This window comes from Odontesthes bonariensis, chromosome 1 (genome assembly GCF_027942865.1).
Source record: "Odontesthes bonariensis isolate fOdoBon6 chromosome 1, fOdoBon6.hap1, whole genome shotgun sequence".
Classification (NCBI taxonomy): domain Eukaryota; kingdom Metazoa; phylum Chordata; class Actinopteri; order Atheriniformes; family Atherinopsidae; genus Odontesthes; species Odontesthes bonariensis.
Window position 1 is genome coordinate 28787847 of NC_134506.1, and position 20760 is coordinate 28808606.

Below are 20760 nucleotides of genomic sequence, written 5' to 3' on the forward strand. Positions count from 1 at the left end.
TTTTTCCTTTTTCTCACCATTAGTTGGTCCTCAGCGTCACATGTGGGTGGGTGGGTGTGTGTGTGTGTGTGTGCAATAGGGACAAACAGGAGGAGTTGGGGTGCAAGCTGCTCAGCTGTTTGTACACACAGTTAATTCCCCCGACAGATTTTTGCACACAGGCACATGCTCACACAATCACAGAGTGGTCAGTCCTGCCTGCATCAGCATTATATGGATGGAGGGAAGGGCAAGTTGCAAAGGTGCAGGATGAGAGGAAGATTGATGGGCTGAGTGAAAGAAAAAGTGGAAAAAGAGCATAAGAAGTGCAATGCTGAAAAATACAATGAGGACTTCTACATTGTGTTTTATGTGTTTTAACACTGAGAAATTCTTAAGCAGAGCTGAAGGTTATCACTTGAGCTGTACTTTTGACTCTATGTGGAGTCAAGAAGACTTGGTCTCAATGGAGCTTGCAGTTCACAGGCCCATACAGCCCGCCCACACACACTCACACACACACACGTATCCACACACTTCTTGATTCTGCCCTGGTGGAGCTAGAAGTGGGTAATTAAAATGTAAATATTGATATTTTATTATTTGAAATAGCTCCACTGCAGTGCTCTTAATGTCACTCCATCTGTCGTCTCCACGGAGACTTGGGGTTGCCCTCGACGACCAGCTGCCCCCACTAAAGCAACCCTGCTACCGTAACAGCTATAGCACTCGACAACGAGCTCTGTGTTGCTGCGATTTCATTTCGGGTCTAATTAAGTGTTAAATATTAGCACCCGCAACCACATAGACAGCGCACCACACACACACACACACACACAAATCCACTCACAATACATCTCCTCTCCTCTGTCTCTGTCTTTCACTCACAGAGCACTCATCTCCACTACAGCAATGGAAAGATTTTAAGTGTTAATCTTGCAGTGCTGCTGATGGTGTCTAATGTATGCAATTAACAGTCAGCCAGAGCTGAGGGTTTGGTAATTAGCTGGCTGTTCACACTGATTAGAGGCTACCGCAACCCTATGACTGCTCTGCTTTCCCCCAGGCCGCACAGAGAAAAGGGGGATGTGGTGGAAAGAGAGGGCAAAGGGGGATGGGGAAAGAAAGAGAAAAAAGATTATTTAGCCAACAATCTGAAGACAGGGTGAAGGTAAAGGTGTATAATTGTGTATGTAATACGTCTAATATATCATAAAAGTGATGTATAAATTGGATTTATGGTTTTTTACAAACATGTGTTCCTCCTTTTTTGACTACAGCTCAAATTCACATACAGTGGGTTCAACAGTGTAGGCAATTTTCTTAGTTTTTTTTTTTTTTTGTGAAAAAGTATTAAGCATGAATAAAACTATACTCAACAATACAAAACAGCATAGTATAAACAATCTCCTTATTCATATTTCAAACATTTAAATATTGAACACATGTCTCCTACTAGACAGTGAGGTTCATTCTTAATATATGTGCTGTAGAGGATTCTTTATGTCACATATCAGACCAGGACTGGCCTGTGATCTTGTTTTGATGTTATGAAATCCTACTTGTAGGGTCATATCTTCATTTGAAATGTGATTTGATTGTAGATTAAGTCAGAGGCTCTTTCTGCAGATAAGCCTTCTTGATGAGAACGGCGCTCTGTCATATATCACTTGGCATAATGAAGTTCACACATCCAATACGCATAACATTAAGCAAAACACATTTTTAAGTGGTGGAATACTCTTGTTCATGGTTGTCTGCTGCTAGTTTGAATGCAACAGTGGTTATGCTATCAACTTAAGATTAAAAAAAATGGTGGTAAGTGGTTGCTACCAAGACTCCTATTTAGAGGTTATTTAATTTTTGAGGGCTCATCTATAGTTGCACAGAGATATGTGTCTGCACAGCTCTCACACCATGCAGAGTGAAGAATTTGGGGTTTTCAGCAAACACAGACAGATATGCATTCAGATGTTCCAAAATTTAACAGTGCGTTGAGATCTATGTAGATATCAAATGCTTATTGATTAAAAGTTAACTCAAGCCGGGAGAAGCCGACATAAACAGAGCAATAAAAAACGAAGCCACGGCAGGGCAAAGGTGAAGGACCAACAACAGCACCAACAAAACCAAGAGCAGCCCATACCATAGATTGCTCCACATAGTCCTGAGCCCACCCCAAGTGGCAGCCAATTCCTATAACATGTGGATGAATGTCTCCGTAGCTCTGTTGCACAGAGATTGCAGAACTATGTAAAAATCCTGAGTCTCATGATCGGACACAAGCTATAGACAAACAAAAGCTACAATGCAACATGTTGTACAACACTTCAAACAAAAAATGCAAACCTCAATTTTTTTTCTAAAGATATCAAACAGTGGTTTGGCGATGCATATAGATTTCATCCTCTTGAGTTTCAGATGTTAACTTTGAACCTTATCTTGAAATTATGCCTTTACAACTTGTTACAACTGGTATCTGCTGTGTAATTCTCCAGATACGTTGCACATTATGTGGTACCTACTACCCCTTACACTATGTGGTATAGTCAAAGTGTCCACATATATGTATGTGTGCCCCGTGTTCGTGTGTCTTTAAGCTCTTCTAAATTAACTGGTTCTCTGGGTAGATTTGTTTCCATCTCGTTGCACATCTCTGTGTAATTGGGTCAGCTGGTGGATGTGTGTGTGTGTGTGTGTGTGTGTGTGTGTGTGTGATAGAGAAAGACAGCATTTGCCAGTTTGCTTTTTGTGTGCATATATCTTGTGTGTGTTATTTCAGCCAGGCCAAAGCCATCACAGGGGGTCCGTGTTCATTTTGGCCGGCGTCTGGCCGTATGGTACAGAACAGTTTGAGATTTGCACACACTCTCATGCACAAACACACACCCATAAAGCACCACAAGGGAGCACTTGCGGTACACAGCATGCAACAGTGTGCACACGTTTGAACACAAGCACGGAAAGTGGACTGAGAGAAAGCAGTGGAGCCACATACAGTAACAAAGGTAGCATACATAGCAAATACACACGTGCGTACACGTAGACGAGCAATGTGCTGGTAACTGTTGGAAACTTCACGTGTCCTCATGCAATCTCTATCTCAGTGGGCCAGTAGACTTAAATCTGTCCCCTGCAGAACACAGTACGTGCACATGCTGAACACAGACAATCCACTGTTCTCCTCTGATGAACAATCAGAGTTAACATCACAGATCTCATTTTCTCCCAAAAGGAGATTCCTCCAACGAAAGAGAATTGCTACTCTTTTTTTAAAAGTTGTGGTAATTGAATAATGTTAGATTTTGTGGAATGATTGTGAAAAATAATACATTTCTCTTTTACGTGTCTTTTTTTTTTACCTGGGCTTCAATATGTCTTAAAGAAATGTAACACATTTAAGAACCAATTTTTATCGTTGTAGATGTGTTATCAAATCATTGGATGATGCAATTACTCAGATCATCATTGGCTTTTTACTTGTTTGTGAGTTATGACCTTTATCCTTAATGCCCATCTACACATCTCAGTCCCTGAATTTACGTAGTGTGTATATGATTTCTGCTATATTAGATCATTTTTTTTGTCACAATGCTTGAAGCGTACAGCAGTCTTAACAAGTTCAGTGTTGATATTCTTGATAAGTGCATGAATTGCTGCTGTCACATTGTTTAGACAGACTGAGAAGTTTCATGTTGAATATGTCCTGTGGCCATGACCAAGTTAGACAGAGCACAATGTCACTGGCAGCAGAGAGAAGAGAGAGCAGGTGCTCGAAGGGTTCAAGACCTTCAATAACCTACAAGTAATCAGATTTGTAATTTTATGGTTTGTAGTAGGAAGGCCAGTGTAATATGAGTAAAAATTTGCTCTGATTTTCTTCCAAGTCGTAGTATTTTTTGTGAATATTCTAATTTTGTTATGAGAATAAGTAAATAATCTGCCACCGATATCAATACCATTGAAGACATTATCGAAATGCACAGGCAACCACCACCCATTCCTATCCTCTAACCTAAAAATTGTGGATAACGTTCATGTAGTAAAGTTTTAAAGGTTCAAATATCAGTAGTACACACAACAAAAAGCCTGCCTCTGCAATATTGGCCTATTTAGTCAGAACTGCTGTCCCACCCTGGGACTAAGTTGGTAGTTGGCAAATTCAGATCAGATGTAGCTCAGCTCCACTAATTTGACCTGCTTCTATGCTTGCAGCACACACCTTTTCACAGATTGTCTAATTTTGTATATTTTTATGCAGGTGCTACTCTTAGTAGAAAATATAAAGAAGTCTGAAATACCACCATGAAATCTGGCACAACTCCTTTGTTTAAGTTGAGTTACTCACTGAAGTCTAGTCATGTGTTAATAACTGGGACCAGATCACCATCGCAACCAGTTTTCACACCTGTCACATAAATTCACAAATACGCACATACACGCACCGAACAGCCTTCTTTGATGCAAAAGTTATTGCACCTCCTAAGCCACTATCATACAACCATGCAAAGAATCGCATGCATACACAGATACCTTCACAGACTCACATGCACACAGGTACTCATATGCATCACAGTCACTTCTCGCTGGTTCCCATTTGCCCTGTGACCACACAAAAGCAAATATCAGCCTCCTGGATATGTGTTCGTGTGCATCTGTGGAGCAACTGGAGCGTGAGAGAGGGCTATCCTGTAGGTGTGTGTGTGTCTGTGCCAGACTGTTGTGCGGTCTCGGGTGTAAACGTGCAGTCAGGACTCATTTGGCAGACAAACAGGCCGCAGGGTGGCTGGGGAATCGACGTGAGTTTGTGTGTGTATGTGTGTTTGTTTTCATGTGGGTATCTGATAGAGAAAAGGGAAAAGAAAAGAGAAAGCGAGCACAAAAGCAAGCAGCAGAGGTTAAGTTTGCATGACTGCACCGTAGCCTCTTTCTGTCAGACAATGTATGGCACATGTACACAGGCATCCCTACATACACGCACATGGTCTCTCTGTGTATCTTTATGGAGGTTGTAGAGTTTCTTGCTGTTTTGGCAAACACACCCAAACTCAAGCGCAGACAGACATATACGTAAGTATCCAGCCAAACCGTTTCTTTAACTTGATCCTGTCCAAAATAGGATGTTGCCACTTGTGTTTGCTGAAATCAAAACTAATACACGCCAAAAACCTGCTCTTTCAAAAGGCGTCACCCTTCATCCAATGATTATGTCTTTAAAGTTCTCATTCATGTTTTTAAGCAAATGTTTTAGATTAACTTTAACTGCACATCCAGCTGAGGAAACTCAACTCCACAGCAAGCAGCGCACACCAGCGTTACAACATCCTCACAAACATACCCTTACTTCCTCACACAGTTTGAGATGCCTTATCAACAATAGCCAGAAAGAAAATGTAATTAGAGCCAAATAAGGAACCTTCTTTTGTCAAGTGAAATCACAGGTTTGAAAGAAAGGTCTCCACCCCTCCCACCTTCACCGCCACCTCTCATTCTAACACCTCTTACTTTCTTCTCTCCTCCGTCTCACTCGCTCTCATACTCTCTCTCCATCAATACCTCCCTCTCTCTCCATCATCAGCACTAAATTCCCATTGATGTTTCTTTTCTTCTGTTGTATCGATCGGTTCATGAGAAAGAGGGGAGGACGGGAGGAAGGGAAGAAGGGGGAGATGGCGTTATCTGTTAATTAATTTGTCCTGAAGCCGGCCGCCTATTAATCAGACAGATAAGAGGCATTGGATGGCTGAACGGCGCAGACAGCCGGGTTCGGGTGGGAGAGGTACACATACACACAAACACATTGGATGGAAACGTACATGCAGAGACTTATGGAAACATATGCATGGGAATTTATGCATACATTCAGAGTACAAATACTGTTGAAATAGCACGCCAGCACTCTGACACCAAAGTAATTTTATTCGACTCAAGTGCAAAATGTGAGCAGAAATACCTAAAATTGTTTCATCAACCATACACACACACACAAGCACACACACACACAAACCTCATTCTGATAAAATCATTGATGTGCCTCAATAAGAAAACCTGCACTTTCAGCTCAATGAATTAATTACGAGTGTTTTAATTATTGGTGTTTCCTCTGTGTGTGTGTAATGTGCAATTAGGAGGGAGGTGTCAATGACTGTATGACCGAATCCTTTTATTAATAAACAACTTGTCATGCAGACACTTTTTTGATGATGTTTACAATATTTGTACTTTCCGTGTAATTGTTTTTTCAGTTGATTCTGATTCTGATGACCAGGGAAATCACATGCTGCAGTTTTCTTCAAAACCTATCTTGTATCTGAAATTTGCACGTGTTCTTTTGCGTCTTGCAGTGAGGCACTGGCCAAAGCAAAATTTAACATCAATAGACACTAAAAACTAGTTCAGTGTCGGTAAGAAAACTTGTTGGGTACTGGCACAAAATGTGTTTGGTAATGAAAGAGGGAAAACGTCTTAGTTTGGCAATAAAGGGCACATGTTGAATTACAGTGGGTACTATATGATGCTTGTATGCAGATGTAAGTGTGTATATGCCCACTTCTTGAGCAATGTGTGCCCCCATTAGCTCAACATCAAATTCCACCAGAGGGGTGTGTTTGCAAAATGATTGAACCCTCAATTCTGCTCCCAATGGTTGATGGCTGAAAACACACACACATAGACGAGTTAAAACACACAACCAGTGACACCATTAAATGATGTTAACCCCTCACTCATGTCATTCTCTCTTCATTTGACCTCAGGGTGGAACAGATTCAAGAAGTGCATGTGTGTTAATTTTAGCAATGCCAGCGTATATGTCTCTTGCCTACAATGAGTAGTGAAGTCCTAAGGACCCCCTAAAGACGTTTGCCTCTCGGAATGAGATGTGTGTGTACATGTGTGCATGTATGGGGGCACAAAGACCCCCTTAAGAAATTCACCTCTAATCCTGTCTGATGATTTCATTAAGTATAAGAAGACATTGCCAGTTGGCAATGATAGTTCTCCCTTCACTGTGCCCTGTGTGTGTATTAATCATACACATTTGGAATAATTCCAGTGTGTGTTCCTATGCATTTTTGTCTATGCATAAGTGGTATCGTATCTGTGTGTGTGCAGCAATGTCTGTCTTTGTATGTGTGTGTCAAAGATGTCATCAGTTGTAGATCGAATGAATTAGAGCACATTACAAACAACAATAGCCTGCAACCTGGACATAATGAGACGCCTGCCATTACCCATCAACACACTGCAAGATAAGGGCCCCATAACGCGCATGCATACGCACAAACTCACCAACACACATTTCCTTGCACACCTAGCATCTCAAGAGGAGGCTCATCGTAGCAGATGTTGCTGAAGAAATATCTTCCTTCTCATCTGCCTGCTTCTCCTGGCAGGATGCTCCTCTCAGACACACACACAAACACAAACTAGAGGGCTGCCGCGGGGTCTGACAGGTGTGCTTGCATGGCCCACTGTCTCTGCATTCCCTATGAAAGCTTGCACTCACAAAAACACACACATTGGCAGACAGGCAGGTGTGAATGGACAGGTGTGTGAGGAGAGGACAGCTGTGAGGAGAGGTGTGAGTGGGCAGGTGTTCCATTAAAGAGATAGAAAGAGAAAGACAGACGATAAGTGAGACGATAGAGACTAGCGCCCTAAAGTAAGATAATAATCAAAAGTCAGGAAATGAGGTAGCAAAAACGGAACAATCAAAAGGCAGCAGGCAAAAATCTTAAGCAAGCAAGCCCAGACAGATACACAGGTATTCACTAGGACACACAGGTCACGATGTATCAAGACGAAACAAGAACCAAACAAACAGATGGTCTGTCATAATCAGACACAGGCAGATAAAAAGGCATAGATTATGACTGGAGAAAGAGACAGATAGGCAAATTGAAAGACAAGGATTGACACCAAGGAAACCAGCAGTTTTGAGGCCATAGCAGCAATTAGTGTGTGTTTTTGAGCAGCGCCACAGCGATGGCCAGCATTGATCCATGGAGGTTGTGGCAGGGGGAGATAAGGCCTGCCTCCCCCAGAGAATAGCCCTGGGCGAAAGAGAGAGACGATGAGGAGGAGAGAAGAAGAGGACTCTGGTCATGTGGACGGATAAAGGCTGGGAGGAAGGGGACTCGATCTTGACCCTTTCACTAGTCTCAAGAAGCTTTATTCTTTTCCTTTTCTTACTTTTTCCTTTTACTTCTAAATGCTCAATTCGTTACTTTACAAGAGTCATTAGAGTTGAAGTTCATTAGAACCAGCATCACCAACAAATAAAACTTTGGAGTTAAAAAGAAATCACATACTATACAATAACAGATCAGCACACATTTTCCTCTTTGCAACTTATCTCTTAGTTGTGTTTTGATGGAAGAAATAAATCCATTATTTAACCATCCTTGTCTTGCTCTTCTTCTCTGTCTCATTCTTCTCTAGGTTTCTCCACGCTGTCTTTGGCAGATCAGATGAGTCTACTGCAGAGTGCATGGATGGAGATCTTGATCCTGCGTGTTGTGTACCGCTCACTGTCCTTTGAAGACAAGGTGAACACCACCTCTATGTTTGCTTTTTGCTTTCATGTAATATATAAAAGCTCATTTAATTTGCAAGCCTAATGTCTTTATGTGATTCTCTTTAGCTGGTCTATGCTGAGGATTACATTATGGATGAGGACCAGTCAAAACTAGCGGGGCTTCTTGAGCTGAACAACACCATCCTTCAGCTGGTCAAGAAGTACAAGTCTATGAAACTAGAGAAGGAGGAATTTGTCACTTTGAAGGCCATTGCTTTGGCTAACTCAGGTTTGAAATCTCTTGACTCATCTTTTTTGTCTTCCTGCATATTTGTGTTTGACTTTTGGAGGAGAGTTAATCCTCATGGGAATCATTTAAGCTCAAACATCAAAGGACTTCTTTCAGTAGTCTGTATGATAACACACACGCAATTATTCCTGTTACTCATGATGCCTGCTTACACATGGGAATATATTTTTACTCTTTTTCAAATGCAAGCAGTTTGTCACGCTTCCCACTTTTACTTTTAAAGCTGTTAAAACAGTTGTCTCATCATAGTTTACAAGTCTCAGTTGTAACACATGCCCACAATTATTTGATTCATGCATACAAGCACAGGGGTGCAGTCCAAACATGCACAAACATGTTCAGCCTGAATCCCACCCCAAAACAAAGTGGCAATCCCTTTTACAATTAGCATAGTCGTCTCTTCAGATGCCTGTTAAATAAGGTGAAATCATTAGATCGCAAAATCTGTCGATACAGCCCGCTGTCTGATGTGTCCAGCTGCATCGACAGCTGACTGACACACACACACACACACACCCCTTCTTCCTCACATGACCCGTCTTTTGAACTTTGTCTTGGAAACCGGCCAGCTCTTCAGTACTCTTTAATTACAAGGGGGGAGTTGTCAATACAATGTGTTTAAACGGGTGAATGCAATGCGAGAGCTTTGAATGGGGAGGGAGGGGCCTTTTATTCTACTTCTGACACCATCAACGTGCACAGACACACACAAGCATCCACACACTGATGGATAGACTGCTACATTTTTTTCTCAAATATACCAATTGAATTTCTCTGACATTAGTATTAACAAACATACATCAGTTTATATCTAAAAGTGAAGCTTTCTAAATGATTTTATCAGACACACAGACTTCATACTGTCACACTCATGCTGAAAATATGGATATATTGTTATCCTGTGGGCTTTGTGTGACAATCAATCTCTTGCCTCTGCCTGTGTGTCCCTGAAAAAAATTCCTCTGGCTGCAATTTGAGAAAACCCACTGGTTCTGCCAGCTGGTTAACAGTGTTGATGATCATAGGGATGATTGTGATGGGTTGTTTGGCAAACAGCCTTTATATGAACCTCGACCCTACATACAAGAAGATATAATCAAACAACGGCTCTCAATCTTTGAAAGGATAAAAAGACTGATGAGAATATAGTAGAAAAGAATAATTGTACCTGAGGTTGCACTGAAATTTTAACATTCCCCAAGCTGCAAATATAAATTGACAAAAAAAATACAGGTTTATCTGTTACTTGTGTACATATTTATGCAATCTAAAAAATCTGTCCTGTGGTTGTCCTCCAGACAACCTTCAGTAGATTGTGAAGGTTGTATTAACGCTTTTATTTGTTTAATGTGTGAAAATCTTAGATCTAACTAGTCCTTTACCCAACTGTTGTTTTTATAATTGATTAATCTGTTGAAAGTTTTATATACATTCATTTTTTCATTGTTCTTTCTGTGAAATATCCCCAAATATTATGAAATGTCCAAGAATTGCTGGACAGGCTCACTGACAGGCAGTGTAAATGTCCAGCTAGACCTTAATACAATCGAAATGGCTGGAAACATCACATCCACACTTCAAATGCTCGCGCTTTTGACTAACATTAAAACAGCTGATGCCCAAATACTGTTAGAACTTTGTATCATTGCCCAGACTCTTAACTGCTCTTCAAGACAACAGAATGCTAGCATTAGCATTTTGAAGGGCACTGACACTAATTAATTCACAGGATGCTAATCGTCTGCATTAATGAAGCCAAGCCTTAAGAAATGTTAGCAAACGTGCCCCACATGTAAAGAAAGCTAAACTAGCCATGGGAAGCAGGAGGCACGTGTGTGTTTTTGTGTATGTGTCTGCACTTGTATTTTTCTCATGCTTGTGTGAGTCCCTTGTTAACATGTGCGTTATAACAGCCTTATGTGCTTGTGCTCATTAACGTCTGCTGGTTTACTTGTCACTGCACGGCAGGTCACAGCACAGGCACAAGCCACATCTATCAGCTTAACAAACAATGTGAAACTCTTTAAACTGCACTTGAGGAAAAGTATCACTTTAAATCTAACAATAAAGAGGAGAAGGTGAATCGTTTTTTACACGGAGCCTGTCATTAGCACCCATTAATTGTGTACGCATCTATTACCTGCTTGACACTAAAGTCTGTGTCAAGGTAATTAAAGAAATGATACAAAACAGTCAAATGTTTGGCCTAAGATTATTGAGAAGAATACACACACATATGCACAACAGTAACTTATATTGTCGGTTTAACATGTGGCATGCTTTACATGCAAAAAAAAGTAAATAAATAACATTAATTCAAATCGCTAACCATATTCAGTATATCCACTTCTTCTCCTGTCAGCCAATTGTTCTCTCTGCCAAGTACTTAGTATAAAAAAATTCAGAAAACTGGACCTCAAGTGGAAAATCTGAAAAGCTGAGTTTTCTATTGATCCCCACAGAATCCAGTCCACTAACTGGTCTGGTCCTGAATACTGATACGTGCATTACAGTCCCTTGATCCATCTCTGTGTCTTTGATTGCATTTGTGTGCGTAACTGTGCACATCTGTGTGTTTGTGTCTAAACTGCCACATTTTATTTGTCAGAGCAGTATGGTTTTTTCTTTTGTTTGTTTTATACATGTAAATCCTTTCTAGTATTTGGCCCTGGAATATGTCCTGTTGGCCCACACCTGTCTTAAAAGAAGCAATGAAATGATGTAATGATAGTCAAGAGTGAAGCGACGTGGTGATAAAGAGTCATAACAAAACTTATCTATGCATTGTTATTTCAGAGTTTCACACAGTTTACATGACGTCCATACATCAGATTGTATTGTCATTATTTGTGTACAGACAGTAATGTGTTTATCCACATCCAGTATGAAATTGCTTAGTGTTATGCAGTATACATATGCATTCATACTGTCGGACTCATCAGTCCTGTTCGCTATGAGTCTGTGTGTGTGTGTGTGTGTGTGTGTGTGTGTAGATGGATGTGGAGATAGTTGTGAGGGATGGCTATTGATAGTTGTCTTGTGATTATTATTTAACATGCATGTAGTCATTGATCGGAGACATTGATCGGAGGTTGGGAGCTAAAGGCCAGCTCGCATTAAGACTTTGTCTCCCCAAGGGGCAATGGGGAGCATTATTACTGAGGGACATTCTCATCCTTTACTGCCATACATGCTGAAACACACCTTACATGCCAGCTCAAAGAGCGATTACAGATGTGTACGGCCGTGTACTTATGGACATGCACGGACGCACACACAAACTGTTTGGTGCTTGCTGCATCTCTTCATCATTCTACGAGTCTCTTTTTTTTCCCACCTACTGGTCTCTTCACCTGTCCATTCATCACACCCACAGATCCACATGTTAAAGACACAAAAGGGAGCAGGATATGAAGGCCCATTGCAGCCTTTAGTTTCAACCTAAAGCTGTGTTTCAGAGTGCTCCTTTAAACCAGTGAATACTATCTTATTGATAATTGTACTTTTAATACTACTAAAATAAGCTTGTTGCTAAATCGCAAACTTGCACAATAAAATGCTTCCCAGTAATTAATGTTTGGATGCAAATGTAAGTATGTTGCACTTTTGCTGCAGACATGAAAATCAATTAGAAGTCAATAGAATTTACATTTATAGAATTTCCTACCCAAAAGTATGGTTCCTTGACGCATCCCTGCATCATTCCTGTTTGGATTTCAGATTAAATCCTCTGCACATCTATTCCACGGGTGAACTGACTCAATAACACAGCAGGCAGAGAGGCTGACAAATACACAGACTGTTCAACATGTCCTCTATAATTTGTTACAGAGTTTACCACAGAAAAACCTGAAGGGCTCTGCTACATACTATTGGGAAGGAATTATTTTTAAAAAGGCCTTCAGTGTTTTCAACAACAAGAAAGCATTATGCCATTGTGGACTGTGCAACAAATCCCTGATCAAGTATTTTCTTTTGAATTTCAATCTCACACTTTCTCTCCTCTTCCTCCAGACTCCATGCATATTGAGGATGTAGATGCAGTGCAGAAGCTCCAGGATGTCCTCCATGAGGCCCTGCAGGACTATGAGGCTTCCCAACACCAGGAGGATCCTCGCCGGGCGGGCAAGCTGCTCATGACCCTCCCCCTGCTCCGCCAGACCTCCACCAAGGCTGTGCAGCACTTCTACAGCATCAAGCAGGATGGCAAAGTCCCAATGCACAAACTCTTCTTGGAGCTGCTGGAAGCCAAGGTCTGAGGACAGGGACTAGATGGAAGGACATCTGTACACCACTTTGAACCATCGGAGCTTCATCTCAAACTTTGATCAATACCTTTGAATGACCTCTTGCTCCTTTACACACAGACACTATTTCACACACATACACAGCCTCAGAGAATTTAGTTCCTGGGGTTTGTTTGCTGACACATCACCCTATGAAAAAATAATCTATCTAAACATCTTACCTGAACCCTAAACAACAGTCCTGGACAAAAGGGTGCTCACTTGAATCTGTTTTAGGGAAGATGTGGACAGATTGACGTAACCCCTCACGACCAAGGGAAGAAGAGATTTCCAGACACTTACTTAATGTCAGTTATTTAACAGTTATCACACTGACTCCAAACCCTGATGATGACAAAACCCAGGTGCATTGAATGACAATGAATATATTACCACTTGACTGAGGACACATGTAAAAAAAACTAAAAAATCTTCATTTTAGTTCTGAAAGACTGCAAGACTGCACTCGTGTCTCCCTCTTCCTCCTGTTTCCCACAACAGTTTTTTTTTTTTTTTTTGAATGTCCCAGAAGAAGACGAGTGGAAAAAAAAGAACAAGTATTGATGACATTTGTTGTCAAAATGTACATGTACAGTGAAATGTGGATTGAAGGACAGAAAGTAAAGAAGAGGAGATTTGCCCTGCCAAAGAATGGAACCATCCATTCAGAGGATGCCAGCAAACCTTACTGTCATAACCCAAAACTGTCCCTGATTTTAGGTGGTTTTCAGTCCTGGGCCTCAGGAGTTCTGTTGGTGCTGTTCTAACAGTAATTCAATTTCCGGTTATTATGAAAAGTAGCTGGGCTCAGAGTTTCTAGGACCAGAATTGGAAACAACTGCTGTAAACACTTTCTGGTTATCCCTATACTCACTACGTGGTCTTCCATGATCCCCCCTACCCCAACTACAACTTTACCATTTGTTGTATTTGCAGAGGAACAGTGACTCTGGCCTCCCAAATTTGTCAGTATTACCACTGTAACAGTGTGTGTACACTTTATGAAGCTAAAAATGGTTTCAAAGCTTGATGTCTGGTGTGTGTTAGTAAGACTACACTTGTGTCTAACCACATGAGGCTTCTTTGACAGACTTTAAAAAAAGATTTGCTTCCTATTTACTCAACAATATCAAACTTCCTCTATAGCCGAGAATGGATTTCTTACAGGCTTGACAAACAGAATGTTCAAATTTTCCGCGGGGTTAAATATTCTGTCAGACTCTCCTCTTGTGTTTGGACATCTATTTGAAACGTTTTTAGCTGCTTTGTGGCCTACATTTGCAGCTCTCCACATACAAGTAAATAGCCATTTAAGTCCGTTACTCTGCCATCAAGAAAATAGTCCAGCCCATGCTCACTACCCACACTCCACAAACAACAAATTCTCACCTCTGTACTACCCTCCTTGCCCTTTAGCGTTCACAACCTCTAGCTCATCTCTTGCATCCATGCAGAGATTTCTTTGTGACTCATTCAAAGAGTGTAGCAGGAGCTTCAGTCCCTCAACGCAATACAAACCAGAAGGAAAGGTGTGCTGACAAAACTGACTGAACAACAGCTATTGTTGCTTTAAATTCCTTGTTGTTTCATTTCCTAATTTTCAACTTGAAAATAATCTTAGCAATGATACTAATATTAGGGTTGTAAATAATTGTCATCCTGTATATGACATAGCACAGCTTTGTTTCTGTTCTTAATATCGTCATCTTAAAACTGAATCAAACAATATGTCTTTCCTTTTTTCTATCAGCCTGACCACTTTCAGCAGTTATCATATATACATATATAATATAACAAGTAATAACGTATTAACAAATCAGTTTATCTTAGAAACTCTGAGCAATAGTGGTTTTTAAAGGAGGGGTTTATGCATATGGACAAAGTCTGCAATATTAGCATCATGTGCCAGTCTTGAATTTGGGAGTGGGGGGACTTGGAAGAGAATGTGTTGCTTCTCTTCCTCTCTGTATACCTTGCCATAAGCTATTAGATAACAGTCAACATTTCATTGTTAGTGAACATATGTCAGGAGTAACATGGACCAGGAATGTGAGAATGACCCGTTACTGCTGTTTTCACATAGAAGCTGTTTGAAGCAAAGTGGGCAATTTTGAAGAATATCTTGAATTAAAATCATGCACCTTTTTTGATCAAGCTACTTTTGCAGTCACATTGCATCACAGTCTTGTGTTGCAAACCAACAATGGATAATGATTACTTTTTTGACTGTTTGCACCATAATGTGCATGTTTTTTTGGCCACTCTACCAAGAGGTGGGCTGTCAGACTAACTTCCTTATAGTAAAGATTTGTGCTGGGAGAAATTTTGCAAGTAAAATCAAATGACACGGCACTGTCTGCTTCCTGTTAGCTCACCTCCGCAGACTGTTAAAATAGATAGATGGAAATAGCCACACACTGACCACTGCTTATTGGTTTGTGGACTTGTGTTTCAAAGTTTGAAATTCACAGATTTTGGCAGCTGGCATCTTTGTCTTTTGCAACCACATGCAGTGAGCAAGTGGCAATTTTGACTGAGAACTCTGGACACCACATGCTCCCAAGGAGTAGCAACTCACTACATAACCCTGCCAGAATGCAGACCCTGCTTAATACATTACCTTTAATGGAACTGTAAACTCAAAATGGACATCATATTTCATTAAGTAAGAAATCAAACGAGAGGCTGTAAATGATTTGGGAAAATGTTAACTGTGTGGATCACAAATCAGGTGAGATGTAGTTCTTTTGCCCAAAACTTCTGTACAAACCGCCTTTCTTTTGCAATCCTAGGAGTCCTCCCCTGCCGGGTGTTAAACAGAACATAGTTTAAAATGATTTCCACATTGCTTCACTTTTAACTTGGGAGGCTACAGCCAGATATTTCATACAGTCTATATCTTCTACCCCCTTTCCTGTTATAGACCATTTGATTTTCACAGAAAATTAGAGGTTGTGACACTGAAACCTTTAAATTGTTTAATAGCATAAACAGTCTCAACAACTAAAGATAATAAAAAGAGGCTTACAAATTAGGTTGAAAAGAGGAAATTATCACATGCAATTTTAATGATATTCGTAAATGTGCCTCTTGTCTTGTTACCTACCTATTTACCTTGTGTTGTTATTTAAATCAGTTACATTAGCCTCTACATAAACTGACTCGTTGAGGTCTTGCAGAATAAGAATTTAAGATGTGACTTTAACTAATTTAGCTAAACTGTAGTTTTAACAGACTTAAAAGGAAGGGCAGTGCATTTTATGACAGTGATTCCGAGTCTGTCAGCACCAATAATGTTGCTTGTTGAAATTCAGACAGCTTCCCTAGATTCAGGAAATGGAATAGCTCAGCTTACAAGAAGTCGTGCAACACTTTCAGTCAAATGACGAGACACTTGTTTTAGACTTAACACAGTACATATACTGTGGGGCTTGTTGATCACAGCTTTAACAGGTAGACAGTTTTGTTTTTGTTTTGTTGTTGTTCATTTTTTTTTAACTGATTTCTAAAGTTGAATAAGAATGCCAAAGCTTATAATGTAGATGAAAGTGTAATCTAATGTAAAATGGCAACTTGTCACAGCTGAGGAGAGCAGCAGTTAAAGTGTATTTGATCTCTAACATCACACGTTCTGTATCAACCATCAGTATTATTAGTAAGGGGTATTTTCTCAGCCTTCTTAATCCCTGTATATTGTAAATTATACAGATTATAATTCTAACATAAGACATTTTATTGGAGACAAAATCAAGAAAATCAAGAAAAAAAAAGTAGTTCAGCCTGTGTGTTTCATGTTTGCTGATTTTCCTATTAAGAAAAAAAAATGATTTAATCTGTTTTTGTTTTTACGTCTCCTTTCCGTTTGATCCTTTCCTCCTCTGTTGAGTCCTCTAAGGCTTTGCTGTGTAGTTTTCCTTGTGGTGATTCCTGTCGTTGTGTCGTGTGCTTCTTCTTTAGACAACCCAGAGTAGAGTAGAGGCCATGTTGTCCGTCCGTCTGTCTGTCTGTCTGTCGGATCTGTCGACTGGGGGTCTGGGCACCGGATTCTCTCACAATCAACCGAACCTGACATAAGGCTCCTTCTTCTAGAAACTTAACTAGACCATCAGGATAAATTTACACTATTCATCTCTACCAAACTATACATAATTAAATATTAAGTATCCAAATGAAGAAACACCTTTACAACTATTTAAAAAGGGATCATTTGTGTAACTTTCCTGTAGAATAAACAATATACTGTATATCTTTAGGTTGAATAAAGCTGAAATGAAAAAGGACCTTTGAGTAACTCAGAATTGTAGGTAACTCTTTTTTGATAAACTTGCTGTACATATCTGCCTACCATACAGCTCAGCTCAGTCATTACCCTTACTTTCTCAAAAATACTAAAGATTAAAAGAAAAAATACTTTTTATTTCCTGTTTTAGCTTATTTCCTGAAGAGATATCTTGTTTTGCGACAACTGAAACACTTTGGGTTGATGGGAAAAAGCTTTTTCTTCATCATGCATTCATGACATTGTGGACACATGGCTCTACAGTCTGCTGGAATGAAACCACAAAGTACATATTTAACTTTTAAGTGTCACCAGCTTTGAGAAATCTTATTAAAATATTGTATGTTGTTTTTTTTGTTTTTTTTTAAAGGAAAGCAGTAAAGAAATGCAGGATCTTTGTAGGTCAAGTTCCCAATGACATAGTTGATTTTCCTGTTGCAGATGTAAAGTAGAACACCGTACTCTTGTCATACAGATGTCATTTATTACTCTTCACTGTACGTTTCTACTCAAGACAAAATGTTTGGAAGAAAGGTGCTGTCTTACTGTTGTTGTTGTTGTTGTTGTTGTTTTTTTTTCTTCTGTTAAAGTTTTATTTATTTATTTATTGTCAGTTGTCAAGCCAGACCTGTGCACTCCTGAACTATTCAGCAGACTGAAAGATGTTTCACGAGTGATTAATGCTAAGCTGAATTGGGTTAATAGCCTTGTTTCAAACTGAAAATGGTTCACAGTGGTGCCACTTTGTTTTTCTGGCTGAGCCCTGAAGAGAAAAAATGACTGGCTCAAACTGCACGATTCTCTGAGGTTTAGAGGTAATTTGCTGCTCATAGCAAGAATATCACTTTGATCTGCAGGCAAAAGCATTTGACCTTCACATTCACTTTTTTCCGTGTTGAAAATTGATATGTTTAAGTCTGCACAATGACAAGGCGAAAGTTGCACATGTTTGTGTTGGAATGTAGATCCAAATACCGATGTATCTGTTCTGCACTTAGCATTAAAACCACACCAAAAGGTGCAGTGGGGGGACAGACAGGGTTTTGTTTTGTTTTGTTTTGTTCGCTTATTCTCTCATACAAAGATTTTGACCTGATTGCACTTTGGGCATCATGTTATTGCCCTGATTTGGAGCTTAGATCCATTAGCAGCAAACACTCCATGTAACAGTAGCTTAGCTGGAGCAGAGGGACAAGTTATTGAGCCATTGTGCAAATCAGGATTGTCCATCTAACATCCCTGCCCCTAAAAACTGCTAAGGCCAAACTGTGTCTATCTACAGCTGTACAATGTTTAGTCATTTAGTTGTATTTAATCCCCAAATGTAACTGCCACTTGTGCTGCAGCCTACCCAGCAGTCGGAATTTGCAAATATGAAAAATATTGAAGGGAGAGAGCTTTGGGAATATTGGAACAAAAAAAAAGGGTATTTAAGGATAGAAAGACCCTTGAAAGGTGGAGAAGAGTTGTTGAGAAAAGACCCTTTAGTGTTATTGAAAACATGTCTGTAGATTTTAGATGTGCTTCACATCAGTAAATGAAAAAAGAAAAAAAAAAAGATAAACAATTACCTGTATATTTTTGTGACGTGTATCATACAAGTGTGCTCCAACAATAATGTCCATTTGTGTAAATGTATTTATTTCACATTGTATATATTGTTCAATGCAAAAAGAGAGACCTATGATTCTGTAACTTAAACTACTATGGGTTGAAACATTACATGTGTTACTCCAGACTATGCCTTTCAGGATTATTACAGTAGAGCAATATCAATTAAAAACAGGCTTCCAGTTTTGAAATCTGCCTTTTGTCTCTGATTCTTTACAAATTCTGTTTTTTTTTTCCACGAAGCGTTGAAGTGAAATATACCAGTAAGCACATTGTTTATTCAAGGATTTAACAAATGAACTGAAAAAAATCCAGGGACTCATTTGTGAAGTTGTTACACCTGTTGTTTGAGAGGCGGTTTGTAAAAAGATAAAGGCAATAGCTGCGCATAACAGCTTGGTGTTGTGTTATATCTTTCGATCGGGATGCAAATTTGTGTCTTTGGTTTTGCAAATCCACATGAATTGTGCACAGACAGCCCACCGAGACATTTAAAGTTATGAATTTCAGTTGGTGTGGGGGGATTTTTTGTGCTTACACATCGTTTCAACTGGACACATCACCCTCTTAGGGAGTTAGTTGAAATATTTAACCATGTATTTGCCAGGTTTGGGGGTGCTGGGTAGGACACGGATGCGGATGTAAAAAGCAAAGTTGATTTATTCAGAAAAAAACAGGGATAAACAAAAAGCGCAGCTGAGCCGGATATCAAAAAACTTAAACTGTGGGAAAAAAGACATAAATATGGCTATGACTAACGAAAACAAAGACTTGGCATGATACATGGAAAAATACTTAACTCGGCGTGGCATGAAGGATATTGACGGGTAGGATCTGGCAAAAACAATGAGGAAACCTGGAAACTAAATACTGACTGAGTGATAGCTGAGTGAGTGCAGCTGAGGGGAAGGTGATGGCAAAGCAACAGAAACTATGTGGAAAACATGGCTAAACTAAATACCGGACCTGGACTAGAAAACTAAGGCATGAGGGAAAACTAAAACATGGCAAAACTAAACATGAGCTTGAAAACTAAAGACATGACAGAAAACTAAAACATGGTAAAACTATGAACTAAACAGGAACTAAAAACCAAGACATGAGATAAACTTAAAAAACTGATAAAACTAAAAACTCAACAGGAACTAAAAACATGGCAAAAACCCCATGGACATGACAGTATTAGACTGAAGTTGTGAGAGAGTTTAATGCAATGTAAGCCATGGTGTTTCCCCAACCCTATGTAAAGTTTTAAAAGCATCAGTCTGATCAGGCCTTTCTACATGACATATTTCGGGGGTTGTATAAGGCACTTAAGAGCAGTCAGTATCTTGCCTGCAGTGGAAAGCAGTCAGGGCACTCACAGTTGGGGGACTCGCAGGAATTCTGAGGCCTGTACTAGGTTCGGGGTATTATTTTGGTGATCTTGCATGACTGACCCCTAATAATGAAGATCTCGCTAAGCAGTGCTACGATGCTGGTTATTATTACCTCAGTAAGTCAACCAAGGTTTTCCAACTGTGCATTTGGACATGTTCATGTCAAACGAGGGTGGAGTTGGCATCAGTTGCCCCATCCCAATCTGTAATTATCTCAGACTGAAAAAGCAACACAGCTGCTGCAGCCAAAACAGGAAGAAAAGATGACTAAAAAGGACAACAAAACAAACAACAAAAAAACAGCTGCAGCCGACATTGAAAACACGATTAATAACCTGATCGACATCACTGCCACATCATTAAAGCACAAGTCGATCTGATCAATTGGCAATTGTGCA

At 39.9% G+C, this 20760-nt stretch overlaps 1 protein-coding gene across 7 annotated transcripts in view; it reads left to right on the plus strand.

The window, feature by feature from the left end:
* Positions 1–19349, plus strand: part of esrrga (estrogen-related receptor gamma a) — a 160407-nt gene extending 141058 nt beyond the window's left edge. For all 7 annotated transcript variants that reach the window (XM_075463065.1, XM_075463075.1, XM_075463047.1 and 4 more), the window contains 3 exons: positions 8422–8528; positions 8624–8786; positions 12822–19349. In XM_075463065.1, coding sequence (XP_075319180.1) covers positions 8422–8528; positions 8624–8786; positions 12822–13066 — 515 coding nt within the window. In that variant the 3' untranslated portion in view covers positions 13067–19349. The remainder of the gene's footprint in view (positions 1–8421; positions 8529–8623; positions 8787–12821) is intronic.
* Positions 19350–20760: the final 1411 nt, after the last annotated feature.